Source organism: Hipposideros armiger, unplaced genomic scaffold (genome assembly GCF_001890085.2).
Source record: "Hipposideros armiger isolate ML-2016 unplaced genomic scaffold, ASM189008v1 scaffold_28, whole genome shotgun sequence".
Classification (NCBI taxonomy): Eukaryota; Metazoa; Chordata; class Mammalia; order Chiroptera; family Hipposideridae; genus Hipposideros; species Hipposideros armiger.
The window spans coordinates 238,882-252,161 of NW_017731378.1; the positions used below are offsets into that span (position 1 = coordinate 238,882).

Sequence of the window (13,280 nt, forward strand, 5' to 3'; positions counted from 1 at the left end):
AATGACCACGAGCTGGCCCAGGCCATCCTGGATGGAGCCAGTATCACCCTGCCTCATGGTGAGCGGGCAGGGCGGGCTCTTGATCCCCACTGGAGATCAGCGCTGTTTAGGATGGAGGAGAGCCCGTAGCCAACCACATGTCAGGAGTTGCTGGCCAGGGTGGTGGGTGTTGCTATTTCCTTATTCATCTAAGCAGCCCTTATGAGCATGGACCAGGAATGAGGGCAAATTAAAATGAGACACAGTCCCTGTCTGCCCAGTGAGGGGATGGAACGGCACCAACAAACCTCAAAGTCGTGTAATGAGAGCAGGCTAAGGACTGGGATCCCAGAACATCGGAGGTACCAACTTTCTGTTGGTGTTTATTATGTGCTGGGCACTGAATTAGTAGCTTCTGCATTATCTCATTTACATTCATAATAGCCTATGGGGCTGTGTAAAGTAGAGGTTAGCAGTGGAACTCTGGAGTCGTAGACGTGGGTCTAACATGAGTGTCTCTGTTTCCTTGCTATGAATAGCCTCAAAGATTTACAACTATAAAGTGGGCATACCTACCTCATAGGATGGTTGTTAGATTCAACAAGATATCATAACATCACTTAGTCCAGTCCTAGTATTTAGTAGGTGCTCAAGGCACAATGAATATATTTCTATAGGCGATACAAGTAAGCACATTGAGGCCCTCTAGGGTATAAGCCATGAAGAGCAGGGCCTGTGCTATTTCATTCATCCTTGTAACCCCAGCACCCAGCACATATGCTCGGGAAAGAGTTGTTGAATGAACAAATGGAAAGTAAGTAATATGCCAGGGTTGAACGAGCCAGTACCTGCTGGAGCCAGAATGCCAGCCCAGGTCCTCCTGACTCTGCCTTGAGCTCCTCCCAGCTCTCTGAGAGACACTTGCCTATAAGATGGATTGGGCACTGTGGGGTAGCCATCACAGGTATATTAGTCTGCTTGGGATGCTATAACAAAATACCACAAACTGGGTGGTTTATTAAACAACAGAAATTTACTTCTCACAGTTCTGGAGGCTGGGAAGCCCAAGATCAAGGTGCCAATTGAATTGGTTTTTGGCAAGAGCTCTCTTCCTGGTTCATAGACGGCTGCCTGCTTGTTGTTCATCAAATGGCGGCAAGAGCACAAGCACTGTGATGGCTCCTATAAGGACACTGATTCTTTCGGGTCGGGGCCCTGTCCATACGACCTCATTGAACCTTAATTGCTCCCATATAGGTCCCTGTCTCCAAACACAGGGACGTTGGGGGGTAGGGCTTCAACATTTGAATGTTGTGGGGCACCTTTCAGTCCCCAAGCCGACTCTGACAGCTGTCTCTCCTCTAGGCACCCTCTGTGAATGCTATGATGAGCTGGGCAATCGCTACCAGCTGCCCATCTACTGCCTGTCACCCCCCGTGAACCTGCTGCTGGAGCACACTGAGGAGGAGAACCTGGAGCCCCCTGAGCCCACACCCAGCGTGCGCCGCGAGTTCCCGCTAAAGGTGCGCCTCTCCACAGGCAAGGACGTGAGGCTCAACGCCAGCCTGCCCGACACGGTGGGGCAGCTCAAGAGGCAGCTGCATGCCCAGGAGGGCATTGAGCCGTCCTGGCAGCGATGGTTCTTCTCCGGGAAGCTGCTCACAGACCGTACGCGACTCCAGGAAACCAAGATCCAGAAAGATTTTGTCATCCAGGTCATCATCAACCAGCCCCCGCCACCCCAGGACTGATAAGCCCACGAACCCCTGGGAAGAGAGGCCAGGGGGGACCTCTGTAGGGCTGAGAGGCCTCCGGACTGGAGCATCAGGCCCCCCGACCTTGCTGCTGCCTTCTTCAGGGGCGCCTCCCCGCTAGATGGCTGCTGGATGAGCTGTGAAGGGACCCTGCCTCCCAGGAACACCATGGGCCACCAGTGCCCAGCACCCAGGAAGCAGTGCTGCCACACAGGCCTTGCCAACCTTGTCAGAGAAAAGACGAACTGGAGCCCTCCACCCTGCCTCTTTCCTGGGGCAGGTTCGAGCCATGAGGGCTGGCCCGGAGGCCCCTGGAGCCCAGACTCATCATCTGGTACTGCCAGCTGTGCTCACTCCGGTTTTCTGCTCAGGGTCTGAAGCAGCTGCTGTCTCCCTCCCCTGCCCTCACCCCCTGACTCTGCCCTGGGTACATTGCCAGTCCCTTAGAGAGGAGGGGAGGGCACCGCTCATGAGCCCCAGAGGCAGGGAGCCTGAGGCCGGCCTCTGCCTCTCCCTGCCCCCAGCACAATTGGCAGAGATGAGGTAGGTGGCCAGACAGCTGGGCTGCTGTGTCAGGGGTCTGCACGGGGCCATCTCCTGGCTGTAACCCAAGCAGTGGGGGTCTGCAGCCAGTTTCATGGCCCCACAGCAGGTCCCTGTGTACAGACATATCTGCATATTTATCAATAAAGCCTTTTGCTCCTTCCTTCTCTTTTGTCTGGCTTTGACTTTGGATTCCCCTGCGGCTCCGGGGAGCCCCAGAGCCAGTTCTGGTGTGGAAGCAGGTGAGTGCATAGCCTCCCCAGCTGCCTGGGTGCAGCAGAGTACAGTGGAGCAAGCCTTGAACTGCTAGTGTTTGGGCCCTGTGTTCTCATGGGTCCTCAGGAAAAACCACTTAACCTCTGAACCCACTTTGCTTATCTTTAAAGTGGATGTGATGCCACCTGCCCTCCGTCCTCCCTCAGTTGCTGGGAGGATTAAATGGATAACAGATGTGAAGAAGGCAGCATCTCAGGAAGGTGATGTTAGTTACCTTCTCGTCTGCTCCTGCCACGAGAGGGTGCTGGCTTCCAGCTCCAGCCCCAGAGCCAGGCCCTCAGGACTGAGGAATGTGTGCAAATCTTGGCAATACTGTAGCCGTGGTGATGTTAAGCAAAATCTCTGACACATTTAGGTTTTGAGCATGTGTTGGCTTGCCAGCAAGGGAACCAAAAGAAAAAGGAGCCATTCCTGTGCTGCTTTAGGGAAAAGTGTGCATAGACGCAGAGAGGGGAATACTTAGATGAGGGTGCTTAGCTAAGGGTGGGCCACGTGAGTGTCACAGAACCACAGAGCTGTGATGTCTGTGGTTCACTGGCTGGTTAAACCTGGGTCATGGTGACCCAGTGCTGATTCCCACAGTTCCTGGTGTGGGGCTGAGCAACTTAAGGTCTGTTTTTTCTCTAGTTGGGAGGATTTTTCTTTCTCAGTGAGCATGGCCAGCCTCCGGTCAGGCTGGCCTGACGGAAATGGGAGGAAAGCGTGATCATTCGGAGCCGGTGTTCTTGTCAGCTGGGCGTGGCACCGCACTCGGGCCCTTCCCCTGGCTTCTTGAGACCCCTCTTGAAGCAAGACCCTGTAAGTCCCACGCAGGCCCCCTGAAACTGATGGATGAGGTTTGTCAAGGAGTAATGGACATGCAGCCAAATGCAGGGATGCTCTGCTAGGGGGCGCTGTGGGACCCCAGAGAGGCAAAGGCCTGCATGAGCTGTAGGCGAAGCGGGAGCGAGCTGCCCTTATCCCCTCACCCGGGTACTCCAGTCCAGACAAGGCAGTCTGCTGCTCCCCAGAGCCAGCAGGGCCTGTTCACAGGACAGCCTAGGGACACAGGCCTGTCTTGGGTTCCCACATTTGGCTTTCAGAACCCATCGCTGGTACTGACAGCACGGTTTCCAGGCGTCCAGCAGGTGGCACTGCCATCGGGACTAGGGGCAGCCAGCGGGTGCTTTGTGCAGCTCAGCGACCCTGGCTAAGGGCCACCTGGGCCCAAGCACTCAGGACAGAGGCTGGGCAGGCTCCTCCCTGCAGCCCTGCTCTCAGAGTCATACCCTCCCGCTCCAGTAGGCTAGGGGTTAGGGGGGCAACTGTCCCTGCCTCCCCCCGCTCCCTGGGGCTGCTCTGGGTGAAGGTGACAGGTGGGGGAGGCAGGTGGAGAATTGGGCCGGTGAGCTCATGGCAAAGGCGCCCAGCGGGGCGGGGGTGGGTGCCCTGGTCTATAAAGCCCCCATGGCCCTGTGGCCTACAGAGGCGGGTTACAGACAGCACCATGGCAGGCTCCGAGGCAGTGCAGAGGGCCACGGCGCTTATCGAGCAGCGGCTGGCACAGGAGGAGGATAATGAGGTATGGGCAAGGCTGTGGGGGCCCGAGGGGGTTCTGAGGAGATCCAGCTCTGCTGTCAAGGGAAAGGAGAGCCTGGCTGCCACACCTGTGGTGGGAAGGAGGACAGTTGTCCTCAGGGGCCCAACTGGCTCCATTGTAGCCACAGGGTGCTCCTGGTGGAGGGGGTTGCTGGCGGTGGGAGACTGAGGCTTCAGCCCCAAGAACAGGGACATCGAGGTGGGCAAGCCAAGCTGGGCTCCACAAGACACCGCCCACCCACCTGGGTGTTGAGGAGACAGGCTTGGCTGCACTGAGTGAGACAGCTAGGGCCCTGCCTGGGAATGCAGGAAATTGGGGCCCTGAGATCCCCCAGCTGCTGTGTGGGAGGCTGGGACAGGAGAAGCTACAGGATTTGGTCACTGAAGAAGAATAAAAACAGCTGAGTGAGGAAGGGATGCTGGGAAAGGGAGCATGGGTTTTCCCAGGACTACCAGCAGTATTGGGGAGGACTTCGGAGCATGGGGCTTTGGGCAGTTGTATTTTCTCTGGAATAAAGACTTGGCAGGGAAGGAGCATGTAAGCTTCTCCTACTCTTCATTTTATTTAAACGAATACTTGAGCTAGAGCCTGCTCTGCCAAGTGCCCAGTGCTGTGGGGAATAAGAAGACCAACAAGGTCAGCCCCTGCCCCCTTTTTCCCAACCCCGCATTTATAACATTGGATTGTTGGAAAGGTCATGACACATGTTTGCAACAAAAAACAGAAAAATACGTCAGGACTTTTCCGACAACGTAATGTTTTAGCCAACATCTGTCAGGTGCACAGTCAACTAGGAAACAAGGCAGAATGAAACAATGGTGAAATACAGATGTTAAATCCGAGGTGAAGGAGCACAAAGGGTGCGTTGAGTCGTTCCCACTTGGGGGCCCTCAAGGACTTCTCTGTGGACAGGATGGCGTTTGAGCTGGGCCTTCAAGAGTGGTGAGTAGAGATTAGGAGTGGGGATGGTATTCCGGACTGAGGAAATGACAGGCACGAAAGTTTTGGTGAGTTGAAAGCATGACTGTTATGAGACAATCTGGTGGCAAGGTTAAAGCTGGGAAGGGAGGCAGGACAAAAACCAGAGAGGATCATGTGAAAGATGCTTATTCTGTGGGCAATGGGGAGCCACTAAATGTTGAGCGAGAGAGGATGGTACTATCTGACCTGACCTATTTTAGGAAGGCAGCTCTGATAGCCCTGAGAAAGCCTTGTTGGAGGGGGAAAGACTGGCCCTAATAGGAATGGGAGGGAGGCGATAAATCAGGTTAGGGGTAGACTCCATTCAAAAAAGGAAGAGTGACTGAATGGGCTGAGGAAGAGGGAAGCTCAGGACTCCAGTGGGAGAAGACACGAGGACCAGGGAAGGGAGGGCAGGCTTGTGGGAGAAGAGCTTGGACAGAGCCTGCTGAGTCTTGGTGGAGGCATCGCTGGCTCTCCAGGAATGCACTTCTCACTCCCCCAAGGGCATGTGCACCAGTGCCGGGCAGGTGAGTCATGCCTCAATGCCATTTTTGGAGTGCTGGACACAGACCTTCAGCTAGGGGACATGGAGCGGTCCTCATCCATTCATTCATCTAACAAATATAGCAGCAGGGCTCTCAGGACACCAGGTGCCCACAAAGCCAGCCTTCCCATCAAGTACCTCTGAGTGCCAGGCACTGTATTGCGCATTGTACAGGCATACTCTCATTTAATCTGGACAACCATTTATGAAGTAAAGTGGAAGTTTTGTTGTGTTTCACCAACTAGCATCCAATTCAGTAAGCATTTATTGAGCACCTACTGTATGCATGCCAGCCCACAAAGACAAATCTGAAGCCAGGGGGGCCATAGAGTCTGGGTAAGACATGGATGGGCATTAGAGTTCCCAGTTGTTCCCACCAGCACCCAGCCCTACAACATCCTCAGAGGAGAGCTTCTATTCAGCCTGTGCCAGCTTCTTGGGGTGGGAGGGGAAAGAGGGTCCTAGAGGCCAGCCCAGGGGATGGGGCTCTGTTGGGGGTGCTTACTGGGATAGGTTATCACTGAGGACTTAGGGGTGGGCAGAGATGCTGAGCCCCCCACCATTGCCCATTCACTCATTCATGCATTTATTCTAACATTCGCTGAGCACCTACTGTGTGTTACTTAATGCTGGGGTTACTAAGATGATTAATACCCAAGCCACCCTCTGGCTGCTCCACGGGGAACCCAGCCAGTGTCCCACATGCAATAGTAGCTGTAGTCCTAGGTCATCCTTTGTCCATGGGAGAAGATGCAGTGTTTCAGGCGAGGCCTACACTGGGGAAACCTCAAATTATGTAAACCCAACATGGAAGAGAGAAGCCAGTGGACAATAAGACCTTTAAAGACCTGGGAACCCAGCCCTCCAAATAACCCTTGAAGAGTATAACACAGGAGCTCAGTGGGAAATGCAAAAGGCAACTGAGAGCTCTGTAAGGGTGGCCATTGCCCCCCAGCTGCCATCTTGATCAGCACCCTCCAACCAGGGCAAATGTTCCTGGTGCACTGGGAATGCAGAGATAGAGGCGCCGGGTCTTCACAAAGAGTGATTTCCTTTAGAAGAGAGAAGGAGGCCATGAGGAAGTCGTCTAGGCAAGTTGAAACTACAAATAGAGAGGAGACTTGAAGGAGCGTCACCCATATTTTTACAACGAGAATAAGGTTAATACTTAGAAAGCTGGGGGACTGTGGCTGCCATCGCTTAGGTTCCCTGAGAGCAACAGTTTCCACGCTCTAGGAGTTCACAGATCAGTAAAATCTGAGGGGGAAAAAAATTGGTGTCTGACAGAGTTGTATAGAATTTTTGTATTGCCAAGTAAGCCATTTAAAAAATAATTATTCACCTCTTATCAATTATTTTATCAAAGTAAAATTTTAATGCCAAAATGTTTTTCTAAAATAATCTCAGTGCTTGAAAAGAGGAATATATTTAATTTCATGAAAACTCATTCCAGTAGCTTTTAATTTTATTTTGCTGGGGACTCAGGGCAGTCAGCAGGCAGGTGTTTGAGCTGGGGTTGGGGTTGGGGTCGAGGTGGGGAACTGGAACTTGTCCCTTTTTGGGGGTCTCTCTAGGAGCCCTGCTCTGGCCAGGGGCCTTTGGGACCAGTCAGGAGTGGGGCAGAAGGGCTCTGAGGACACACAGGAGAAGGTCCTTGGGGAGGGATGTCCTTGAAGTTGTTGGGAGATGCTATAGACAGACCCCAGAACACGCCCTCTCCTTGCTCACTAGAAACTCCACAGAGCTGCCCACCAGAAGCTGCCGATGGACATGCTGGTATTGGAGGATGAGAAGAACCACGGAGCTCGGAATCTGGCCTTACAAAAGGTTAAGGTAAGTGTGAGGAAAACCCGATGTCCACACTCAGGGGACAGGGCAGGCAGCTATGGCCTTGCCCCTCCTAGTGGGTCCTCAACCCTGCAGCTCAGCATGCCCTGGGAGCATGTTAGCAACGTGGCACCGCCACCCACCCCAGAACTGCTGAGTCGCAGGAGAAGCCCCAGTGATGACAGCCATATGACAGGGCACCATGCAGGTGTGAAGGGGCTGAGGGAGGCTGTGTCTGCTGACAGGAGAGCATTCCATGTGGGTAAGAAGAAAACAGTTTCCAGACCACTATGTGGAGGATGACACCACAGGATGTGTGTCTCAGAGGGCATCCACCGAGCCATGATAGATGTTACCTCTGGGAGAAAAGGGCTCTCTCTTCAAAACTTTTATGCTTCTGTATTACTTTTATTTTTAATATTAATCATGTAGCACCTTTAGGATCACACACACACACACACACACACACACACACACACACACACACACAAATGGAATTGCACGGAGAGCTGAGGGTTTGGACCCTGTTCTGAAGGTCGAGGCTAAGAATTGTCTCTGAGGTTCCCTCATCAACTCCCCGCCCTATGTGAAGCCTTCAGGGCAGCCCCCTCAAGCCAACCTTGCCCCTGACCTGAGCCATCTGGGTCTGGGTCTCATCTGCTTCTCCTCATCCTGGGAAGGAGAGCTAGATTTGGATTCTTTCCCTCTTCAGAAGCTCTCCTTGTCCTCCCCCTCCAGCTTAGTTCAGGGGTCCCTAACCCCCACGGGCGGGGGTTGACTGGCCATCCCCACGCAGGGCCAAGAGCGTGTGCGCAAGACATCCCTAGACCTTCGGCGGGAGATCATCGATGTGGGCGGGATCCAGAACCTAATCGAGCTTCGGAAAAAACGGAAGCAGAAGAAACGAGAGGCCCTGACCGCCCCCCAGGAGCCGCCTGCAGAGCCCAAGGAGATAGTAAGCATCTGGGGGAGGAGACTTGTGTGGACAGGGGGAGCCAGCAAGGGCCTGGATCACTGCTGGGCGCCCTTCATGATGGCTTTCACACCCTCCAGACTGGCCCTGTGGACGAGGAGACATTCCTGAAAGCCTCAGTGGAGGGGAAAATGAAGGTCATTGAGAAGTTCCTGGCTGACGGGGGTTCCCCAGACACCTGCGATCAGGTGATGTTCCCTCCTGTACCTGCCTCCCTTTCAGAGTTGTCACCCCCCCCCCCCAACCCGGCCCATTTGTGGGCCTGTTTGAGAACAGGCATTGAGTGTCCTTTAGGAGGTGGGTCCTCAGAAGATTTAGGATGCCCCCTTCCCCACACAGGAATTTATCTACATAAGTCCTTTGACCCTTTTCAACTTGAACCCCCTCCAGAGTAACAAATGTCATGTGTTTTTTTGGGGGGAAGAAAGAGGAATGGAATCAAATAAAAAGATTCCAAGATCATGAGTTTGGGGCTCAAATCTCATCTTTACTACTCCCTAGACGTGTGGCCTGTGGGTAGGCCCGTCACCTCTCCGTGCTCAGTTTCTTCCTCTGTAAAACAGCCCTATTCCCTCAGAGGACGTTATGAGGATCAAATGAAATATTAGTTTCTCGATAAGTATTTATTGAATGAATGAAAAAACCATAAAGCACATGCTAGGATATATTTTTGTGTCATATTGTAGAATATCATACTTCTTTTTAAAAATTATTTTTATTTTATTGTGATAGAATACATATAATGTGGACTCTGCCATTTTAGCCATTTTAAGTGTATGATTCAGTAGTATTGATTATTTTTATAATGATGTGCAACCATCACCACTACTTTCAAAATGTTCCCATCACCCATTATACTTTTTTTGGCTTCCCTGAAATGGCCTCTTTCACTTTGTAGGGTGCTCTCCTGTGCTCACATCCTGGGATTAAGCAAACTAATGGTCACCCCCTTCAGCTTGCATTGTTGTAGGCTTAGACTGCAGTCCTTCCTACTCTTTAGACTTCAGACCCTTAATCCTCTTGTTCTAAGCATCTCCTACCTCTGAGCACTGTGCTAGCTACTGGGAGTACAAAAAAGGGAAAAGACAAGGGTTGAGAGTAGCTGGGACACTGATGTTTCAAGAGACCAAAGCAGAAAGCTGACTGCATTGGGAAGGGAGGAAGTTCATTCCTTCCTTGAATCAGTAGTCAGGGTATACCTGCGCATCCTGGCTCCGGGCGAGGCACTCAAGGGCAACAGAGGCAAGTAAGACTCAGCCTGCCCTCAAACACTTTCTCATGGTGGAGGGTTGTCTGGGCCCCCAGGACACCTCTGGCCTAGAGGTTTCAAGAAGACAATGGCACTTGAGCTACATCTTGAAAGAATAGCAAGAATTCATCAAGCACTCACAGGAAGCAGGGGCACAGTGGACATCCTGGCACAGAGAACAGCCTGTGCAAAAGTCTGGCTTGATGTTCTTGGGGGCAGTGAGAAGGTTGGAGTCTCTAGGGCATAGGAGGGCTCCAAGGCTGGTCTGGATAGAGCATTAGGAACTGGCAAACATGGAAGATACGGGACCCAGCACAAGGGTCAGGATCAAGATGGGGTAAGGCCTGGGTCTCAGCTCGGTTGGGAGATGGGCTCAGGCCTGGGGCCAGAGGTTAGGCCCTGACAATCTCTCCGTGGACAGTTCCGCCGGACAGCACTGCACCGAGCTTCCCTGGAGGGCCACATGGAGATCCTGGAGAAGCTTCTGGAGAGCGGGGCCACTGTGGACTTTCAGGATCGGGTGAGCAAGAGGGCAGGTAGTTGGTGGGAGGTGGGTCTAGCACTAATAGATTCTTTCTCTCTGTGCCAACCTAGGACATAGACAGGCTGCCTCGGGGGATAGGCCCCACTTCTAGTGGGTTGAATGATCCTGGGGCAGGCCCCGTCTCCTCCCCAAACCTCCTCTGTAAATCTTATTTGAACTAGCTGGGCCCCAAGGGTTCTTATGCTGTGTTTGATCCATTGCCCAGGCACTGGAGTGCCCTGTCCCTTCCCTGAACCCTTACCCTGGTTATCTCCCTGCCCTCTTCGCTTGAGTCCATTCCTCCAGGGTTCTTTATTCTTTGAAGCTCTGCAATTAAGCCCTATCCTTCCCTTCTAGCTGGACTGCACAGCCATGCATTGGGCCTGCCGCGGGGGCCACTTGGAGGTGGTGAAACTCCTGCAAAGCCGAGGAGCAGACACGAATATGAGGGATAAGGTGAGGCAATAATGCTCTTAGATGTTGGGGTGGCTATGGGTGGCAGGTGGGAGGCAGAGGACAGAAAAGCCCAAGAAGGCAGGAAAGTAGTGAGCCAGCCTGGTTTCTGGAGTGGCTCCAGAGCCCAGGGATGGGTCCCTTCCATCAACTGCAGGCCATTGGAGACCACCACCTGGGAATGGGAGCGGGAAGAGCAGTGGAGAGGGGAAGAGAAGAGACCCACTATCTTGGGGGTTTGGGGACCACCCAAAAGATGCAGGATTTGTTTATCCATGCAATCCTTCATCACCCTTCTATCTATCTGTCTATCCGTCTCTCCATCTGTCCATTCGTCCATCCATTTATTCATCCATTCATTTATTTATTCATCTACCGTTTTTTATTCCTTCATTCCTTTGTATGTGACCTTGAGCAAGTAACAGCCTCTGAGACTCTGTTGCTCATCTGTAAAGTGTCTTGCAGAGTTCTTGTGTAGATTGGGTGGGAAAATGCATGTAAATTAATTATTTATTCAACATAAGGCTAACGTTTTATAAGCTTTTGCCATGTCCATCATATAGTCATCTCTCAATAAATGACATCTATTATATTTATTTAAAAAGGGCAGAGGACTGAGTGGTTGTCCACAGCTAGGCGAGAGGGGAATCACAGAAGGCTTCCCAGAGGAGGTGGCATATAATGCTTCAGAGTGAGACCCTTGGATAGAATGGTGAAAAGTTATAGCATTCCCTACTCCCACCCCCAGGGCTAAGGCCATGGCACTAGGATTTGGGGGAGGGATAAGGTTGGAGTTAAGACATCCCCCTCCCAGAGACACCACAGTCCAGACCCCTTCAATTAGCATTTCCTGCTTCCTCCCCACCCAGCTGCTGAGTACCCCTCTGCACGTGGCGGTCAGAACGGGGCATGTGGAGATCGTGGAGTACTTTCTATCCTTGGGCCTGGACATCAATGGCAAAGACAGGGTGAGTGGGTTCCCTCCTGCCCAGGCCCACCATAGTAGTGCAGGCATCCTGAGGCATCCCACGTGGGTCATGCTGAGTGTCACACTGGCTCTAGGAAGGCGACAGTGCCCTGCATGACGCCGTGAGGCTCAACCGCTACAAAATCATCAAACTGCTGCTACTGCATGGGGCTGACATGATGACCAAGAACCTGGTAAGTTCATTTCTTCCCTGATTCAGTAAGCACTGCTTGCCCAGGCCCTATGCTGGGCAGTTGGAGAGAATGCAGAACTGAGCAAGACTCAGCCTGTCTGACCTTGGAGCACTTCCATAGTGGAGGGTCTCTCTGAGACCCTGGGGATTCGGGGTCTATCCAGTTTCCCAACTCTTTCTATACTTGTCTATGTCCAGAGTGCAAATACAGAGAAAGCGCCTGGAGGGGCAGTTAGGGGACTTCCTAAAGGCCCCCAAATAGGCCAAAGGGAGTCCTAAAGTCCAGGCCCAGGGAGCCCAAACTCATGGAGGAACGTAGGTGGAAGGAACCTAAGCACTTGGTTGGTACGACCATTCCTAGCATACTGTGTTAGTTCCTGGTGGTTCCTGAGTTCTCTTAGGACCCCATGTCCCCTAGTCCAAGCTCTTTTTTTTCAAGCTCTTCTTCGGAGCCCGGAGCAATCCTAAAAGGGAAGAGCATGGGGGTGGGGGGTGGGCGGGGGGTGTCCCCCTGACTCAAAAAAGGTTAAGGGAATATGAGACAGTCAGGAAAATATGGAGAGGGTGTAGATGCAGGCTTCTCAATCGTGGCATTACTGACATTTTGGACTGCACAATTCTTTGTTGTGGGAGCTCTGCTGTGCATTATAGGATGTTTAAGCAGCATACTTGGCCTCTACTCAGGATGCCAGGAGTACCCACCCCCCACCTCCCAGTTGTGATAACCAAAAGGTCTCCAGACATCGCCAATTGCTTCCTCTTGGGAACCACTGGTGTAGAGGATGGCACTTCCTGGTACAGACGTCTGAACAGTGACAAGATCTCCTTTTGGTTCCCCCAGGCAGGAAAGACCCCCACGGACCTGGTGCAGCTGTGGCAAGCTGACACCCGGAGCGCGCTGGAGCACCCCGAGCCAGGTTCAGAGCAGAACGGGCTGGAAGGGGCTGCTGGGAGTAGACCGGGGACCCCCCAGCCTGTGCCAGCCCAGTAAATGCATGCCCCAGCCTGGTTCAGCACCTGGCCCGTCCCCTGCATGCAGCTGGATGGTCAAAAGAATGGCCCCCAGACCTGAGCCATTCCTCTGAGTAAGACCCAAGAGCTCCCATAAGCTACTGCAATAAAAAAGTCATTTTGCTATGCGTGATGTTTGTTTCTATTTGTGTCTGAAATATTTAGGAATGCAAGAATGAGCCCTTTGAGCCAGCCCTGCTGCTTTTCATACCAAGGTCTCTTTGTTACCCCTTTTCCCAAGTCCCAGTGTAAATCACCTTCACCATGCACTGTCTTGGGATCCCTCCTGGTAACTGCTGTCCCGTGGGGCTTTGTGTAGCCAGCACAGGCCTGTCACGTGGCAGCTTTGGCAGGAGGAGCCAGGTAGGGAAGTGGGGTGGGAAGGCCCCGGGGGCTGTGGATCACAGGCAGCTCCTCAGTCAGACCTGCCACACCTCGCACAGGGC

At 52.8% G+C, this 13,280-nt stretch overlaps 2 protein-coding genes across 3 annotated transcripts; both read left to right on the forward strand.

Moving 5' to 3' along the window:
* Nucleotides 1-2,459, forward strand: UBTD1 (ubiquitin domain containing 1; the record flags this gene model as incomplete). The annotated part of the gene is made up of 2 exons (XM_019636275.1): nucleotides 1-58; nucleotides 1,345-2,459. Coding segments are annotated over 2 exons (444 nt in total), but the record flags the coding sequence as incomplete, so codon positions are not given.
* Nucleotides 2,460-3,709: 1,250 nt separating this feature from the next.
* On the forward strand, nucleotides 3,710-12,962 carry ANKRD2 (ankyrin repeat domain 2). Of its 2 annotated transcripts, none has more exons than XM_019636251.1 (9): nucleotides 3,710-4,113; nucleotides 7,370-7,471; nucleotides 8,262-8,420; nucleotides 8,519-8,626; nucleotides 10,109-10,207; nucleotides 10,568-10,666; nucleotides 11,533-11,631; nucleotides 11,726-11,824; nucleotides 12,665-12,962. In XM_019636251.1, the coding sequence occupies exons 1-9, from the start codon at nucleotides 4,039-4,041 to the stop codon at nucleotides 12,812-12,814; spliced, it is 990 nt and encodes a 329-aa protein (XP_019491796.1). In that variant the 5' UTR covers nucleotides 3,710-4,038; the 3' UTR covers nucleotides 12,815-12,962. The 2 variants fall into 2 exon arrangements, with proteins under 2 accessions (XP_019491796.1, XP_019491797.1); XM_019636252.1 differs by lacking the exon at nucleotides 3,710-4,113 and adding an exon at nucleotides 4,969-5,073.
* The last annotated feature ends 318 nt before the right edge of the window (nucleotides 12,963-13,280 follow it).